General features: G+C 43.2%; 1 protein-coding gene across 1 annotated transcript in view; it reads right to left on the bottom strand.

Moving 5' to 3' along the window:
• Window positions 1-10,417, bottom strand: part of TRIT1 (tRNA isopentenyltransferase 1) — a 62,996-nt gene extending 52,579 nt beyond the window's left edge. The window contains exon 1 of the mRNA XM_007952684.2: window positions 10,244-10,417. Coding sequence (XP_007950875.1) covers window positions 10,244-10,417 — 174 coding nt within the window. The remainder of the gene's footprint in view (window positions 1-10,243) is intronic.
• Between the last annotated feature and the right edge of the window lie 7,674 nt (window positions 10,418-18,091).

An 18,091-nucleotide genomic window follows, 5' to 3' on the forward strand; every position in this document is an offset into this window, starting at 1 on the left:
TTGCATTGTAAATTTTGGTCAATGACATGAGACAAAGTATATGTGAACTGCTGTATGAAAAGTGAATTTACTCTGTAAATCTTCACCCAAATCAAATTAAAATTTAAAAAAATAAAATAATAATTTAAAAAAAAACAGATGCCAAAGGCCACATATTCTATGATTCCGTATATATGACATCCTAGAAAGTAAAAGTATAGAGAGGAAAAAACAGATCTGTGGCTGCAAGATGCTGGGAGAGTTAGAGAAGGATGACTACAAAGGGACCACACAAGGGAATTTAATGGAAGGGTCTGGTGTACTACAGTGATGGTAGATATGAGTCCACACATTTGTCAAGACCCATAGAACTGTATACAACAAAGAGTGCATTTTAGTATACGCAAAAATTTTTAAGAGTAACCAGAATATAGACCATGCAATCCTCAGCCTATAGACCACGAGACCAGAAGAACTAGATGGTGCCCAGCTACAACTGTCAACCGCTATGTAGGAGATCCTGGACAGAGTAGGAGAACAATATGGAACAAAACTCAAAATTTAAAAAAAAGGACCAGATTTGTTGGTGTGATAGAGTCTGGTAAAACCCCTGAGACTATGGCACCTAGCTGCCCTTCAGGTCTGGAACTAAACTCACTCCTGTGACTTCCAGCCAAATAAAAGACCAGCATATGGGCTGAACATTTACATCAGGTAGATATACTCCTTGGATAGATCAATCATAGGAGAACAGAAGGGCAGTGTATGCACAGGGAGACTATGGCGGGGGGGGGGGGGGGGCAGGAGTGCAGGGGAGGAAAGGACACAGGGAAGAAGTAACTATGGGGAGGAAGTGGGAAAAGAGCTGTTACACTGTGGGAAATTGCAGTCAATGTCATGAGACAAAATGTGTATGAACTGCTGTATGGAAAATGAATTAGCTCTGTAAACTTTCACCCAAATCACAATAAAATTTTCTTTTAAATAAATAAAATAACCATAAAGTCTGAGGAATTAAAGATAGCCACAGCTCTCTCACCCAGACTTATCTAACAGAATCCTAAATGGTTTCTTCCCTGCTTAAGAATCTACATTCACAGGGGAGAAGGGGAGGGAAGGGAAGGGGAGAGGAGGGGAAGGAAGGGAAGAGGAGGGGAGGGGAGGGGAGAGAAGAGAAGGGGAGGAGAAAAGGGGATGGGAGGGGAAAGGATAGGAGGGGAAAGGATGGGAGGGGAAAGGATGGAAGGGGAGAGGAGGGGACACTGCAAAAATTAAAAAATAATTTTTTTTTATTGTGATTTGGGTGAATATTTACAGAGCAAATTCACTTTCCATTCAGCAGTTCACATTTTAAAAAAATAATCTACTTTCCACCCAGCCACCAGAGTTACTTTATGAAACAGATTTATATCAGTCCCCTGTCTAAAACTCCAAACCCCATGGCATGGCTTTCAAGGGCTTCTACAATTTGTTCTCATTGTCTGTATTTTTTAGATTCACCTCCTACCACCTTCCCTTAAGTATCCTCTATGCCAAATAGTTGCTGGTAATTTCTTGAAAACATATCAGGAACTTTTACTCCTCCTTGACTATCCTCATGCTGTTCTTTTGTCAGGAATATTCTTCTTCCCACTTCTCTACCTGATAGAATGCACAAAGTGGAAGAGGAAAAGAATGGGAGGAAGAGCAAATTGATAAATAAACAGGAGGAGCTAGAAAGAAAAAGGAGTCCCTGGGTAGTACAGATGGTTAAGTGCTCTATTTACTACTAGCCAAAAGGTGGGTGGTTCAAGCCCACCCAGAGGTGCCTTAGAAGATAGGCCTGGTGATCTGCTTCCAAAAGAGCATGGCACAGGAAAACCTCTGCCAGAATCGACTCAATGGGAGCCAACAAAAAGAGAGGAAAAAATACAGAACAGCAAGGAGATAAAGAAAGTAATTTTTGGTAAGGTGAGATAATAATAGTGCCTACCTCGTAAGGTTGTAAGGAAGCTATTAAATAATATGTCAAACTCTTAAAACAGTGTCTGGCATATATATTATTGTATTATTTTTCAGTATTATAATTGTTCATGGTGAACTCTGACAAAGAGGAAGGAGCAGTGGTGAGGCTCCCGCTCAGAAGTAGGACCACAAGAGTAAGCAGCCAGTGAGGATTCTGGTCTGACTAAATTTACCTAACTGCACAAGAAACCAAAACCAATTCAGTTAAGCCACACTAAAGCACATACGGGAGCTCTGGTAGCATAGTGGCTAAGACACTTGCCTGCTAACCAGACGGCTGGCGGTTCAAACCCACCAGCCACTCCTCGGAAGGAAGGTTGGGCAATCCTACTTCCGTAGTGATACTGCCTCGGAAACCCAAGGAGGGGTTGCTATGAGTCGGGGCCGACTCGACGGCACATAACAACAACAACAACAAAGCACATACAGTGTATCGATGAATTTCTGTGCATCTCAAATAATTCTTATTCCCCAAACATGTATTTCTTTTTGAAATGAGGGCGCTTCAATACCCTCCCCCAGGCACTGAAGTACCTCAACCTCATCAATCTGAATCTGCAAGCCCCATTTGCACTCTCCTATGGTTCCCCATTTGGCCAGTAGTCACTTCTCCTTCCTTATATGATACAGGATGTTTGACTCTAAAGTTCTCCAAGTAGCTGCAAAAAAAGTCACCATGTATGGACAACCCACCCAGCATAATACTGTAGCCAAAGGAAAACTAGATTCATTCACACTGGAGGTGCACCAAGGGACCTCATCATATATATTAATGGGTCAAAAAAACTGAGATTTCCTTCTTAACCTCTTGTTAGGCTCAGTTCTTTTATAAGACTGCCTCTGTCAGCTGTGGCAAATAGCATAGGATAGGCTTCATCTCTCCTGGCTACTGGTCTTCATGCCTTTTATTTCAGGTCGTATTAAGCCACTCCAATTCCCCGTCTCATTTCTTTCACATCCCTCCCCCATGCATCCCAGACACTCCCTTGAGCACTACAAGACAGGCAGTCCTTTGGTACAAAATACTGCTCCTAAATTATATCCCAAAGCAGACAAAAAGAACATAGAACTCCACATCTATTAGATGACACAGACCTTGTTTACTCATCAGACTGCCAAAAATCATTTGCTTCTCCTCTTGTAGGTTTATGCAAACACAAAGAGAACTGTGCTCCTATGTATGACTTTTGGTTCTCCACAGGACTTGCAGACTAAGGCATTAGAGATACTTCCTCTCTATACACCCAAACAGAACACTTCATTTTCTCTTAGCATATAGTTGGTAGTCTATTTACAGACAGTCATTGTACATCTTTTGGCAAATGCCTTCAAGATTCTCAGTACAATGTTTCATCTAGTCACTGAAGCGATGCATTGTACCTTGAATTTACATGCCAAGAAAAAGACTCAGACTGAAAAGAAGACCTTCAGTATCGTCTTCCCAAAATATATCAGACACTGCACATGAGTGAGAAGACCCAGATCCAGTTCCCAGGTATCCAAGTGTCTTGCAGTGTGATCTCTAGCCTGCTCTTTAATCTTTCTGTACCTCAGGTTTTCCATCCTGGAAAACAGGGATTGTATTACCTGTCCCTCCTTGAATTCAGACTCTCAACTGTGGAATGAGAATGCTTATGTTTTATAAATTGTGAAAAAACTCGGATTTCAAAAACTCAGGAAAGTAAGCACAAATATTATTTCTCACTTTTGTCAGACCTGCTTGCAGAAATCCACAGTTCGGCCCTGCAGGAGTCTCTAACAAGTAATCCTTCAGAGAGCAGTTGTGACTTCCCGCTCAACAAATCACCTACATAATATAGCTAGGTGACTATAGAAGCAAGTCACTGTGTAACAGGATCTGCAATAGCATTGTCACCCAACATATATTACCTTTAACATCCCATTATGGTTTTACGTCAAAGAAGCTACCTCAATATTTACAGCACTTACTCATTCAAGGTTTATAAAAATAAGCACTTTCCCTGGTAGGGGTTGCTTTAGGATGACCCTATAATTAAGGCAAGACAAAGGGATGACAATAGAAGTATGAGATACATTTTAAGATTTAAGGCAGTTTACAATCCTTTCTGAGTTACTGGCATATTTTTTAATACAAAATGCTAGGCAACACACCAAAAGCAATTATTAAAATGCAAATACTTATTTTTACAAAGCTCAATTTGGAAACTTGAAAAATCTCCTTAATAACTAACTACACTTTCCACTTGGTCACCCTTCGGTCAGTGTGGTTGCTTACAACAAAGAAGTTTACTGCTCTACCTAGGCTCTCCACTAGGTCAAGTTTCCCTTTGTTCCAATAAACACACTCTCTCTTTAGTACCAACTTGACATTAAATTTTACCTCTGAGTTGCAGCCAAGTTTTAATCCCCTCAACAATGCATCTCAAGGCCACTCAACACACCATCTGACAGACATCACTTCTTGTTGTTGTTATGTGCCATCGAGTCAGACCTGACTCATAGCGACCCCTCCTTGGGTTTCTGAGGCAGTATCACTACGGAAGTAGATTGCCCCATCTTCCTTCCAAGGACAGACATCACTGGAACAATATAATTCTTACTTTTTACACTCCTATGATGGACAATAGGAGCTCTGGTAGCGTAGTGCCTAAGGTACTTGACTGCTAACCAGAAGGCTGGGGGCCACTCCTCGGAAGGAAGGTTGGGCAATCTACTTCCGAACTGATACCGCCTCAGAAACCCAAGGAGGGGTCGCTATGAGTCAGGTCCGACTCGACGGCACATAACAACAAGAACAACATGATGGTCTACGGGTGGCATACAAGTTAAGAACAGTTCTCATGACTGAATCCTACAGCTCCTGCATCATCAAGAGGGGATAGTTTTGTGTGGAGGATAAGGCTTGGGCATGGAAAGCAGAGACCTATATCTATTTGCAGGTCAGCTATTTATTATGAGACCTTAAGCTTCAGTTTTCTTATCTATCAAGAGATAATAATATCTGCCTTATGTGAAGTTACTGTGAGGATAAAACAGCACAGGTAAGCATTTTATAAACTGTGCTATACAAATTTAGTACTTTGGTTATGTTGTCAGAAGGGACCAATCCCTGGAGAAGGATATGATGCTTGGTAAAGTAGAGGGTCAGCAAAAAAGGGGAAGGCCCTGAATAAGATGGATTGCAACAATGGGCAACAATAGGCTCAAGCACAGCAAAGATTATAAGCATGGCACAGGATCAGGCTATGCTTCATTCTATTGTACATAGGGTCGCTGTGAGTTGGAATTGACTCAATGGCACCTAACAACATCATACAAATTAAATCATATATTCTACCCATGAATTTATTCAAAATTCAAATTATTCTCTCAAGGAGCTGGTAATCCAACATTATGAATGCTATTTTGTTCATCTCCTTACCAAATATTTTCTGAGTCCCCCTCAAGTCACTGAAAAGCGCCATCTCCTTCCAATGGTTAAAAAAACAAGCAGAGCAGCACTACCCTAGGGCAGGATGGGGAGCAAAGGCAGAAGTGAGGAATTGTATATACCCATAGTAAATAGGGCATGGATGCTTTCTTTCACTATTTGGGCTGAAAAGTAAAATCAAAGGTCAAAGTTTTCCAATGGGGACTGTGGCATTTAAGGCCACTATGTCTACCTGGCTGGGCCACGGTTTTGAGTGACTGAACAGAAGGATATAGTTATTCCTCATGATGAGACTGGTAATCAACTCCATGGTGGAACCTGCTGTGAGCAGCTGAGTAGCTACCTTAGGGATATGGTCTGCTTCCAGTATATAAGGAGACGCTTTGAGAAAGGTCTTGGGCTTTTTGGCACATGTGGATCCAGAATTTGGCCAAGTCTTCATCTCAGTGGCCTGCCATGTTGTCTGCCAATCTTGAGACTGTTTCTGGACTTGAACTAGTGGCCTGCCATTTTGATAATCTTGTTGTTGCTGTTGTTATGTGCCATGGAGTCGGCCCCGACTCATAGCGACCCCTCCTTGGGTTTCCGAGGCAGTATCACTACGGAAGTAGGACTGCCCAACCTTCCTTCCGAGGAGTGGCTGGTGGGTTTGAACCGCCAGCCTTCTGGTTAGCAGTCAAGTGCTTTAGCCACTATGCTACCAGAGCTCTTTTTGACTATGCTATTTTACTTGTCTGCCTTAGGGTCTGTCAGCCTCAGCAGCCAGCAGCTACTTGAGTTAAGAGACACCTCCAGCTCCAGTGGACCAGGAGCAAGAGGCAGAACTGAAGCCCAAGGTCAAGGGCCCTTCACCCAGCCCCTAGAGCTGGTACTTTGAGCTTGGACCTCTGGCCTCCTAAACCATAAGAGAATAAATTCTTATTTGTTAAAGCCATCCATTTGTGGTACTTCTGTTACAGCAGCACTAGGGAACCAAAACAGTGTCCAAGAGGAAATGTCATGAATATCCAAAGTATACATTTCCCCCTCTATATGAAAGGAGAGTACTCCTATGAAACTTTTCTTGAGTCAAAATAGCATAAAACAAAGAAGCAATTACCATTAATTTACATGGGAACAATATTTGAGCATTCTTAGACCCAAAAAATAACCTACTAAATCATACCAAAGATTTTGGTTCTCTTATACTACTCTAACAGAAAACAGCACAAATTGGTGGCTATACAGAGCTATATTCAACCCTTACTGACAAAGCCCACTAACTTACTTATAAATAGATGTAAAATTAAGATGATTGACAACATTTTCCTTACAAGGACTGTGTGTGGTATGTGTATAGTGAAGAGGGGAGGGGGGGGGGAAGAGCAATGGTGTGTCATTTTAAATAGGATGGTCAAGAAAGGTCTCAATAAGGTTACATCGGAATAAAGACCTGAACAAAGACAGGAAACAAGCCACAGTGTTATATGGGGGCAATGTGTTCCACCAAGCAGAGGAACAAGTAAGTGCAAGAGTCCTGAGGTGGGTTCATGCCTACTGCAGTCTCCATACATCCACTAGACTTCCACTTGGTTGTCCTGTTGCTATTCCCACTGTGCCTCACAGCTCTCCCTGACTTCCAGGTTCCCCACACTCTCTCAGGCACCTAAACCTAAATCCAAAATCACTTTGTGCGCATTCTTCTCTTTTTTCTCCAGTGGCCAACTCATACTGTAACTTGCCCAAAGGGGCAAGGAGGCTGCATCTCCTGACCTCCTCTAACCCCACAAGAGGAAGACAGAATCACCATCAGCAGCCCAAGGCCTATTTCTGCAAGGCCAGACATGCTGCCTCCTTTTAGCACTTTCACCAACTGTTCCTCCCAAAGCACCCACCACCTCTCTGCTGGGTTTGATAATTTGCTGCCGTGGCCACACAGAACTCACAGATTTGGCGGCTTATTAGAGAAGCACCAGGCTACAATTCAAGTTCAGAAACAATGCTCAGTCTCTCTCAGCCCGCTCTCTCTCAGCCAACAGTCTTTCTCAGTCTCTCTTCCAGCAGTGCGTAACTCTCAGTGTCTCTCTCAGCAGCACATGTCTCTCAGTGTCTCTTTCTCAGCAGCGCATGTCTCTCTGACTGCTGGCTGAGAAAGATGTGCTGCTGAGAGAAACACACTCCTGAGAGACACGTGCTGCTGAGAAAGAGACACCGAGAGACACACACTGCTGGAAGAGAGACTGCTGGCTGAGAGAGAGCGGGCTGAGAGAGACTGAGCATTGTTCCTGAACTTGAATTGTAGCCTGGTGCTTCCCTAATAAACCCCATAATCCGTAAGTTCTATGTGGCCACTGCAGCAATTATCGAACCCAGCAGAGAGGTGATGGGTACTTTGGGAAGAACAGCTGGTAAAAGGGCTGGAGGGAGGCAGCATGTCTGGCCTTGCAGGAATAGGCCTTGGGCTACTGATGGTGATTCTGTCTTCCTCTTGTAGGGTTAGAGGAGGTCAGAAGATGCAGCCCCTTGCCTCTTTGGCACACGGTAATACCTTCAGAATGTTACATCTTTCTTTTCCCTACCAATCTCATTAATATCACACCAACCCAGAATTATAGAAATCATAGAATATTAAGACTGAAATGGACCTTTAACATCATCATTCTAATTTTCCACCTTACTGAAGACCTTATTACTCAAGACTCTGAAGTATCAAGCCAAAGATCTATGTAAAGGTTATTTGCCTTCTCTTCCAACACACCCCCAATCCAATTCATCATGCATACTACTCACAGATGAATGCTCCTTGCACACTGCACTCATCATGTTACTCCTCACTCCATGATACCTACAATAGCTCTCTATTGAACAGTCTTTTTTCACTGTCCTGCATAAACACTAAGCCCATTTCACCCTCTAAATCTTCATTCATGTTCCTTCTTTTGATATGCCTTCTCATCTTTCTTATCGAGCCAAACTTCATCTTTCAAGCCTTTCTTCAGAGAGCTTTCCAAGACTATGCCAGCCTTCATTGATTTCTCCCTTTCCAGAATTTCTATTCTATTTTATAGTTTATCATACAATCTAGCATGTATAATTGCTTTCCCAATCCCTCCACCTTGCAAAGCACTATTAATATCTCTGCCTTGTTTCACAGAATTCCTTAAGGACATGGATCAAGGTTTTGTCTCTCCCACAGGGCCTTACAGCAAATAATAACTATGATATTTTTAGCACTTACTCTGCCATATGTTATATTATACCTAACCAAAGGCACCTTGGAAGAAAGGCCTGGCAATGTACCTGCAAAAAATCAGCCCTTGAAACCCTAATGGTTCACAATTTTCCTTTGACATACATGGAGTTGCCATAAGTTGGAATAAACTCAAAACTGATTTTTTTTTTTTACATAATGTTGTATGATTGGTGTTATTCTTTCTATTTTACAGAAGAAAAAATGAAGGCACAAAAAAGTGAGGCTTAAGTCATATATCTTGGAAAAGGCAGAGCTGGGATTTGGGCCAAAGTCTGTCTCCTGAAGCTAGCATAAAGTAGGTCCTGAACAAGTATTTTGAAATTATCTAGTCATTTCACGTTATATTGATGGTCTTGTTATCCCAAATCAACTACAGAGAGCAGAAACCAGGTAAGGAGGCTTATGGCATGGAGTGGGAGCAACAATTCTTTGCTGAGTACCCATCAGGTGCTAGGCTGAGTACCAAGCATTTCATTTCTAGCATCTCATTTGCTCTGTGAACATTTGTAACTAAATTCTCTCCAACAAACAGCAGTTTTAATTCTTCCACCAGAGATCTATCCCACGTGTACTCAGGGATTTACCACTCTCAGTACAGTATAAATGCCTCCGGGGGTGATGAGCACTACACCTCTTCCAGCTTAAAGAGGACAAAGTCTCCCTCAATGCGAATCAAGCTAGGTTGAAACCTCAGCTTCAACAAGCATCTACCAAGTGCCCGGTCCTCCCTAGGCCAAGCCACCCTGCTCTTCACTCTGAACACTCACGACCTCATTTACTAAGCACTACAGCTCTATGAGGCAGGTAGCATTTTCTCCACTTTACAGATAAAGAAAATAAAGTCCAAGAAACTAAACTTTTAATCTAAGATCACATAGACAATGGAAGATTTGGGACTAGAATCCAGGTGTCCTGACTATCCATTCTATTCCACTTGCCAGCAGATACTCAGAGATGGTTAGCAATTTATCCTGGTCTCAGTGGGTCACTCTAGCAAAAGTTCAAATAATTTTCATTCAAAAAATATTTATTGGACAACAATATGCCAGCCTTATATTAGGCTTCAGACAAACACAAGTTAAAATACGGTATCTGCCACTATGTGACAAGAAAGTCTTTCATGTCTCTAGGCTCCAGTTCCCTCATCCATAAATGAAGATAATAACCAAACCAAACCCATTGCCCTCCAGTCGATTCTGACTTACTGTAACTCTGTAGGACAGTGTAGAATTGCACCCATGGGGCTTCCAAAGCTGTACTCTTTACAGAAGCTGACTACCACATCTCACTCCTGCAGAGCAAAGGTTAGGTTCGAAGTGCCTATGAGGCAGTAGCGGAGTGCTTTAACCACACTGCGCCACCAGGGATCCTGGAAAATAATAACAGTACCTACCAAATAATAATATCGTAAGAAGTAAACAAGATGATGAATGTGAAACACTCAGCATTTTATCTGGCACATGGTGGGCACCCAATCGATATGGGCTCATTTTACCTCCGCCCTCACAAGCCTCAGAGTTCACGCATCACAACCACACCACAGAGAACTGACCCGGGCAGAGGCCTGCACTCGGCCTCCGGCGTTTATAGGCCCGGGACCAGCCGCACTGCCATACCTGCATGGAGTCAGCACTGATGATCTCTCCACCAAGCCGCTGGCCTAGCTGCAGCGCCAGGGTGGATTTGCCGGTGCCTGTGGCCCCGAGAATCACTACAAGAGGTACTGTCGGTTGTATACCCCTCAGGCCTGAACCCACTGAAGCTGCTCGTGCGGCTGCAGCCGCCGCCATCTTCAAGGCAACTGCGCTTGCGTGAGAGCAGCTGTCCCCATGGCAACCGTCAGTGCGCCTGCGTGGACTTTGGGCTCTGCAGAGAGACTACAAAAGGAGAAAGTCTCAAGTCTTAAGAAGCTCGGGACTTGACTGTTAATAGCTAACCGGTATCCGAGCCTCAACTACTTCGTCTCTTAAGTAATGGATGGCAGCCCCATCTAAAATAGATCTGTCCCTATTCTTTCGTTCACGCACCCAGTTCTTTTCTTCATGGCACTAATGGCTAGTTGTTTATTGTTTGACTTCTGCTCCAGACTGTTAATTCCATAAAAGCAAGGGACAAAGTCTGCCTAAGAAAACAAAACCAAGATCACTACCATTCAGTCGATTCAGACTCATAACGACCCTCATTGGGTTTCCGGGGCTGTAAATCTTTACCAAAGCAGATTGCCCCATCTTCCTTCCAGGGAGCCCCTGATGGGTTTGAACAGCCAAATGAGTTATCCACTACGCCACCAGAGCTATCTCCAATACCTGATACAGTCCCTGCTACCGAATAGGCACCCAGTAATTGTTTCTGGTAGCGTAGTGCCTAAAGCACTTGACTGCTACCCAGAAGGCTGCCGGTTCAAACCCACCAGCCACTCCTCCCTCAGAAGGAAGGTTGGGCAATCTACTTCCGTAGAGATTCTGCCTCCGAAACCCAAGGAGGGGTCGCTATGAGTCAGGTCCGACTCGAGGGCACATAACAACAACAACAATTGTTATATAGGAGAATGGCTTACCTATCTACCTAATGCTGGAGCCAGTGAGCTCAGAAGTGTGGTGTTTTCTAGGATCAAGGCTGCCCTGCCTTCAGGATGCTCTGTTTTCCTCTCAGAATGCAAACTCAAAAGCAGGACAAAACTTTCCAACTCGACCAAGAGGTGCAAGAGATGGGGTGGAAACAGAAAAATGACCCACAAAATATAAAGAGGGGGAAAAAAAGGTAGAAAGGATAAAGTAGTAGCAGCTCTCAGATTATAGTGGGGTGGTAGAAGGGTTACAGCCAGACAGGACCAAAATTCTGAAAACTCCACGTCTTTTAAAAAAGGCTTTTGGAATCAGATGGGCCTGTGTTCACTTATCAGCTGTGTGACCTCAAGCAATTTACTTCACCTCTTAGTCTCCGTTTTCTTATCTTCAAATACCTCCTGGGATTGCATGTGGAGAAAATGAAGTAATGTCTGAAAAGTGCCTACTACAATGGCCTGGCACATAACAACCACGATTTGTTAAACTCTTCGTGTTAACACTCCATCTGCCTCACTAAAGAAGTAAAAACAGCAATCTAAGGGCAGCTACTCTCCGTTTTCACTGGCCAATTCTTTGAGAAGTGGATGGTCCCTTCCCTCTTCTGAGTCTGTGTTAGTCTGGAAGCTCCACGGAAACCTGTCCACCATGGGTGACCCTGCTGGCATTTGAAATACCAGTGGCATAGCCTCCAGCCTCACAGCAACACACACAACTGGAGCGATAAGCAGCATCACACTAAATGGAGAAAAGATTGAAGTTGTTAAAGATTTCGTATTACTTTTTAAAGTGCTGAAGAGCAAAGATGACTCGTTGAAGACTAAGGTGAGCCTGATCCAAAGCATTGTATTTTCGATTGCCTCATATGCATGTGAGAGCTGGACAATGAACAAGGAAGACCAAAGAAGACTTGATGCTTTTGAGTTGTGGTGTTGGTGAAAAATAATGAAAGTACCATGGACTACCAAAAGAACAAACAAATCTGTCCTGGAAGAAGTGCAGCCGGAATGCTCCTTGGAAGTGAGAATGGCCAGACTTTGTCTCACTTACTTTGGCCATGTTGTCCAAAGGGACCATTCCCTGGAGAAGGATATCATGCCTGGTAAAGTGGAGGGTCAGGGGAAAATGGGAAGGCCCTCATGGATTGACACAGTGGCTGCAGCAATGGGCTCAGGTATAGCAAGGACTTTGAAGCTGGCACTGTTTCGTTCTCTTGTACATAGGATCACTATGAGTCAGAGCCGACTCGATGGCACCTAACAACAACAAAGGCAGAGAAATTTTCAGTAATGTGTAAAAGTATTTAATACCCATTCTGCTAGACCCTTGTTAACCAACCCAAGAATCATAATTGCTTTCTGTCTGGGATTACTTGACTGTTTAACTCTCAGTTCGTGTCACTAGGACCCCTTGTACCAGAGGAATCCATACTACAAGTTTAGAGTATATGAAGGGCCTGCCTGGAATGACTGCCAATACATTTCTCAATCAGATGGATCATAGGTTAGCATAATGACCACTCTTACAGACCCAGCCTAAACCTTGTAGCCACACATATTATTTGGAGAACATAGTTCCCAGTTCTGAGTCCCCTATAAGCCCTTTTCTCACATCAAGCCTGCTTTGATCCAAAGCTCTGTTCTCTGTAATGTGTGGTACCCACTTGGGGCTGGGTTTAAAATGGAGATAAGTGGGCACACGTTGGCAGACACTCTTACATGATGGTTGTTAACTGTAGAGCCTTTGCCTGGAGACTTTCAGAGGGTACAGTTACCATGACAACCACCAGAAAGATGGCAAGCCAGAGAAATGAGGCAAATAAAGGAAAAGGGAGGCCAATTTCATGATGGCAATCTGACTATGACAGACTATGCTCACTCAGAGAGGAAAGCGCTGTCCAAGCTCTGAGCAGGTGACTGTTACTAGTGAGAAAAAAAAAGGGGGGAAGGAGGGGGAATGGGGAATCGGGGTGGAATTTACCACCAAGAGACCAAAAGAGGGAGAGGCTGGTTACCAAGGCAACTGGAAAGAAAGGAATGAAAAAATGGGGTTTCACCACAGCAGCAGAAAATTGCTTCTAGCCAAGCAACACAGGACTGTTGCTATAGAAACAAGGAGAACAGGGATCCTGTAGACCATGGGGAGAATTATTACTGAAATGCTGAGCAGGAAAGACTCCTAAATCAGAATGGAGCCTGTGGTCCAAAACAAATGAAGAGCAGTCAGAAAAACAGTACCATTTCCATTCCTTATAATTCTACCAGTCCTACCAAAAGAGAAAGGAAACATGTTTTTTTAAAATAAGTTTAGGCTGTTTTATTTGTATCTATTTGTCTCCTTAATGATCTTCAACTCTAAATTATACTGAAAACAGTTCCAGAAAGATAATCTATAATTTAAAATCCTAATTGGAGACATTAAATTCAAGGGAATATTGGGAGATTGAAGTCTATGACCAAGAGTTAGTATTTGTAAAAAAAACATGAAACACCCTAGTAGGAAGCTCTGCAAGGTAATAGAGACAAAACTAAAAAAAAAAAAAAAAAAAAAAAAACCAACTCTTAGTGACCCCTCCTTGGGTGTGCTATCACTAGGGATGTAGATTGCCCAGTCTTTCTTCAGAGGAGTGGCTGGTGGGTTTGAACTGTCAGCTTTACTGGTTAGCAGTCAAATGCCTTAGGTGCTCTGCCACCAGAACTCCTAAAGAGACAAAAAGCAGTCAAAAAGGAGTCGGGAAGTCTGCTTTGCTGTCATGTCCAGGTGTTAACACTCTTCTCTCTTCCTTCCATAAGGCCAAGTGAGAAGTAGCTCAATTTATTCTGAAAAGGAGGGTCCAGAGGAAAACTGCTCTCTCAAACAGAGTGTATTCATGGAGCCTGTAGAGACCCATCTCTGACCTATTATACACATTACAGATTATTTGGGGTAGGAAAAAGAAAAAAGGAAAAAAAAAATCCACTGCCATCAAGTCAATTCTGACTCTAATTTTTAGAGCAAAAATGCCAGGATAGGTTCAGTCTGTAACTAGAACATATCTAAAATGCAACCATAAGGTGCTAAAAAAATCAAAAGCCAAACTTAACTGCCATTGAGTTGGGTCCAACTCATAGTGACCCCTCCTTGGGTTTCCAAGGTGATAGTAGATTGCCCAATCTTCCTTCCGAGGAGTGACTGGTAGGTTTGAACTGCCAGCCTTCTGGTTAAGAGGTGCCTTAAACACTACTCCACTAGAGCTCCCAGTAAGGTGGTAGGGATACTCAAATTACTTGGAGGGTCATAATCCCTTGCCTGCCATTCTAAATGTCTGCAATCAGCCAGTTGTGTGTATGTGCGCACATGTGTGTGTGTGTATGTGTATGTGTGTGTGTGGAGTTGCACTTTTGGGGCAGGTGTATAGTCACCTACCTCATTGTTTTTAGAAAATTGAGAGCAATTCACAGGGTGGGGTTGCAGATGGCAAGATAGCAGAAAAGGAGAAAGGGGGGAGAGCAGAAAGATAGGGAGGAAAATCTGGGTGATGACTCTTGAGTGTTTATTATATTATTTCCCGTCCTCTGTAGATTTAAAATGATACGGTAAACAAATTTAGAGAGAGAAAGAATTGTATGAGAAGGTGAAAGGTGAAACCATTACTGTACAGTGGAAGGGCCATCTAAAACAGAGCATCCAGAAATGCAAATGTCTAAAATGGAATTCTAGAGGATGCTGTGACATTCAGGGTAGGAGAAACATGCCAGAGGAGGCCTGAAGCAGCTATCTCCACGGTAAGAAAAGAAAGTTGTGTTAAATACTAGATGTTGGTACAAACCAAGATGCCTCTTCAGCCCAACAGTTATATTAATTAGGTATCCCACATTTAAAAAAAAAAAGTCCGTATGGACTTGATGCCTATGACTAATCACAACATCTTACTTTTATTGGATACACTGCTATTTGCATTACTGTTCTAATTGGTGATTGGCCAAGTCAAATTAGGGAGCATAAGAATTGCTCAAAATAAGTAAAGGGAAGCAGAGAGTAGAGCTCACCATGTTATAGGGTTTGTGTTACCCTTGAATTTGAGTTATAGGGTTTGCTACAGCCTGCTCAGCCCTCCTAAGAGAGCTTGCACACCCATAGGTGATCCCCAAAGTCTACAAAATCAGGGTGGGACAGACACAAAAGGAGAAAAGAGATTGGTCCCTCAGAAGTCCTTTCTAATTCTAATCCCACAGCTCTTTCAAGCCCTTTCTTTCATTTCTCTGCTCCCTCCCCTTACTCAGCACCTGACATTCTGATCCTTCCTGGCCTTTATTCTAGGGAGTGTCAAACCTATACCCTCCATTCACACCCCTTTCCAAAGCATCCTGCACATTTCTATATTCATGCTGGGTACTTCACTTTTTGTGATCCCATCACTCAATCTCATTGTGTCCAAAACCATAATAGTTTCTAACCCTGACTTATTTCAAAGAATTACAGAAGATGATTACTATTGAAGGGATCCCCCTTAAAATTCTATTGCAAACCGACTTGTTTGAGACTGTCTAGCTAGCAAATTAGACAAGATTCCTTCCCTTTCCCCAGATTTTATACACCGCCCCCAGCCCCTCCTCCCCGAACTATTCCCTTAGCCTAGAACACCTTCTTCCTCTTTATTTAGTCAAATATCACCTGCATTTCTGGTTCCAGTTAAAGTTACAAGATCTCCAACAAGACCTTTCTGGATGACTCCAAACAGTTTTCTCTTCCTCTTCTGAGGCTTGTAGCCCTTGTCTGAGACACATACAGCCATATTTTGTGATCATGTTTGCATGTTCATAAACTTCTGAATGGAAGGAACCACACAGAGCTTCATATGTCATCATTAATATATTGCTCTTAGACACTGTTCTAAACACTTTACATGTAAGAACTCACTTAATCTTCACAACAGTCCTGCAAGTTAGGTATTACCATTATCTCCATTTTACAAAAGGACACTTTCAGGACCCAAAGAGGTTGGGTGCTTTGCCCAATATCACTCAGGTAGTAACCCCAAGTCCCAGTTCTTAACTATTATACTTACTGTTACTTCAGTGAATACTTTAACATCTCGGTAGGATCTGGCTCCAGCACCTTCTACCAATGTTTTTCTAAGTGTGGTCTCAGGATTCTGCATCCCTGCAGAGCTTATTAGCAATGCAGATTATTGGCTCAGCCCTACTTGAGCAGGGTCTGAGAGAGGAGTGGGAGTGTGAGGGGATTCTTAAGACACACTTAAATCGAGCAGAGCATCGGGAGCTCTGGTGGTGTAGTGCCTAAGGCATTCGACTGCTAATCAGAAGGTTGGTGGTTCAAACCCACCAGCAACTCAAGGAGATTGGACAACCTACTTTCATAGTGATACTGCCTCAGAAACCCAAGGAGGGGTCACTATGAATCGGATCCAACTCAATCGCAGTGAGTTTGGTTTTGGTTTAAGTTGAGAATCACTGCCTTAACAAAATAGACATTATTTAGTGACTGAATGGAGTCATTCTAATTACTGACTCTAGCTCAGTATAAAGGCACCACAGGCCCATGTGTACACCAGGATTATAAACACACAATCTCTATCAGCTATGAGCCATGGGATACTGTGTACCAGTCAGAGGTTGGATCTTTGCCCTCTCTTCTTTTCTGCTTATCTCCCTCTTTCAAAACTCTGGCTACTCCTTCCCTGATGATTTACTGCCGTTTGAGGCATCAACATGTGCACTCCAGATTACCTCAATTACTACTGAGAAGCAGTTCTTGTCTTACCAATTGCTTCTGTTCTTCCTTTCAACTATGACTATTTATATCCTAGGTGTGACTTGTTAACATGGTTTTAAATAATACTAACAATTTATTGATGGGAGCAGTCGGGGTTCAGTGGTAGGATTCAGACCATGTTTTGCACTAGGCATATCTGCTGAAAAAGACCTCTTTAAAGTGTTGAAGACCAAAGATGTCTCTTTGAAGACTAAGGTGCACCTAACCCTAGCCATGGTATTTTCAATCACTTTATAAACATGTGAGAGCTGGACAATGAATAAGGAAGATCAAAGAGTTGAAGCTTTTGAGTTGTGATTTTGGTGAAGAACACTGAAAGGACTATTTGTCATGGAAGAAGTGCAGCTGGAATGCTTCTTGGAAGTGAGAATGGCCAGACTTCGTCTCACCTACTTTGGTCATGTTGTCAGAAGAGACCATTCCCTGGAGAAGAATATCATGCTTGGTAAAGTGGAGTGTCAATGAAAAACAGGAAGGCCCTCAATGAGATGGATTGACACAGTGGCTGCAATGATGGGCTCAGGTACAGCAAGGATTGCAAGCCAGGCACAGGCCCAGGTGGTGTTCTGTTCTGTTGTACATAGGGTCACTATGAGTCAGAGATAACTTGACGGCACCTAACAACAAAACATGTGGGAGAGCTGGGTTCAATTCTCATCCAATGCACCCTCAAGTCCATCTGTCAGTAGAGACTGACACATTGCTATGATGCTGAAGGGGAGCTCTGGTGGCATAGTGCCTAAGGCATTTGACTGCTAACCAGAAGCTCTGGTAGCATAGTGGCTAAGGCACTTGACTGCTAACCAAAAGGCTGGCGGTTCAAACCCACCAGCCACTCCTCCCAAGGATGATGGGGCAATCTACTTCCATAGTGATGTTGTTGTTGTTGTTAAGTGCCGTCGAGTCGTTTCCAACTCATAGCGACCCCATACATAGCAGAACGAAACACTGCCCGATCCCGCGCCAGTCCCACAGTCCCTGCTATACTTGAGCCCATCATCGCAGCCACCGGGTCAGTCCATCTCATTGAAGGCCTCCCCATCTTTCGTCAACCCTCCACCCTACCAAGCATGACATCCTTCTCCAGGGAATGGTCCCTTCTGACAACATGACCAAAATAGGTGA

This window comes from Orycteropus afer, unplaced genomic scaffold (genome assembly GCF_000298275.1).
Source record: "Orycteropus afer afer isolate SDZICR_OR568_19922 unplaced genomic scaffold, OryAfe1.0 scaffold00355, whole genome shotgun sequence".
Classification (NCBI taxonomy): domain Eukaryota; kingdom Metazoa; phylum Chordata; class Mammalia; order Tubulidentata; family Orycteropodidae; genus Orycteropus; species Orycteropus afer.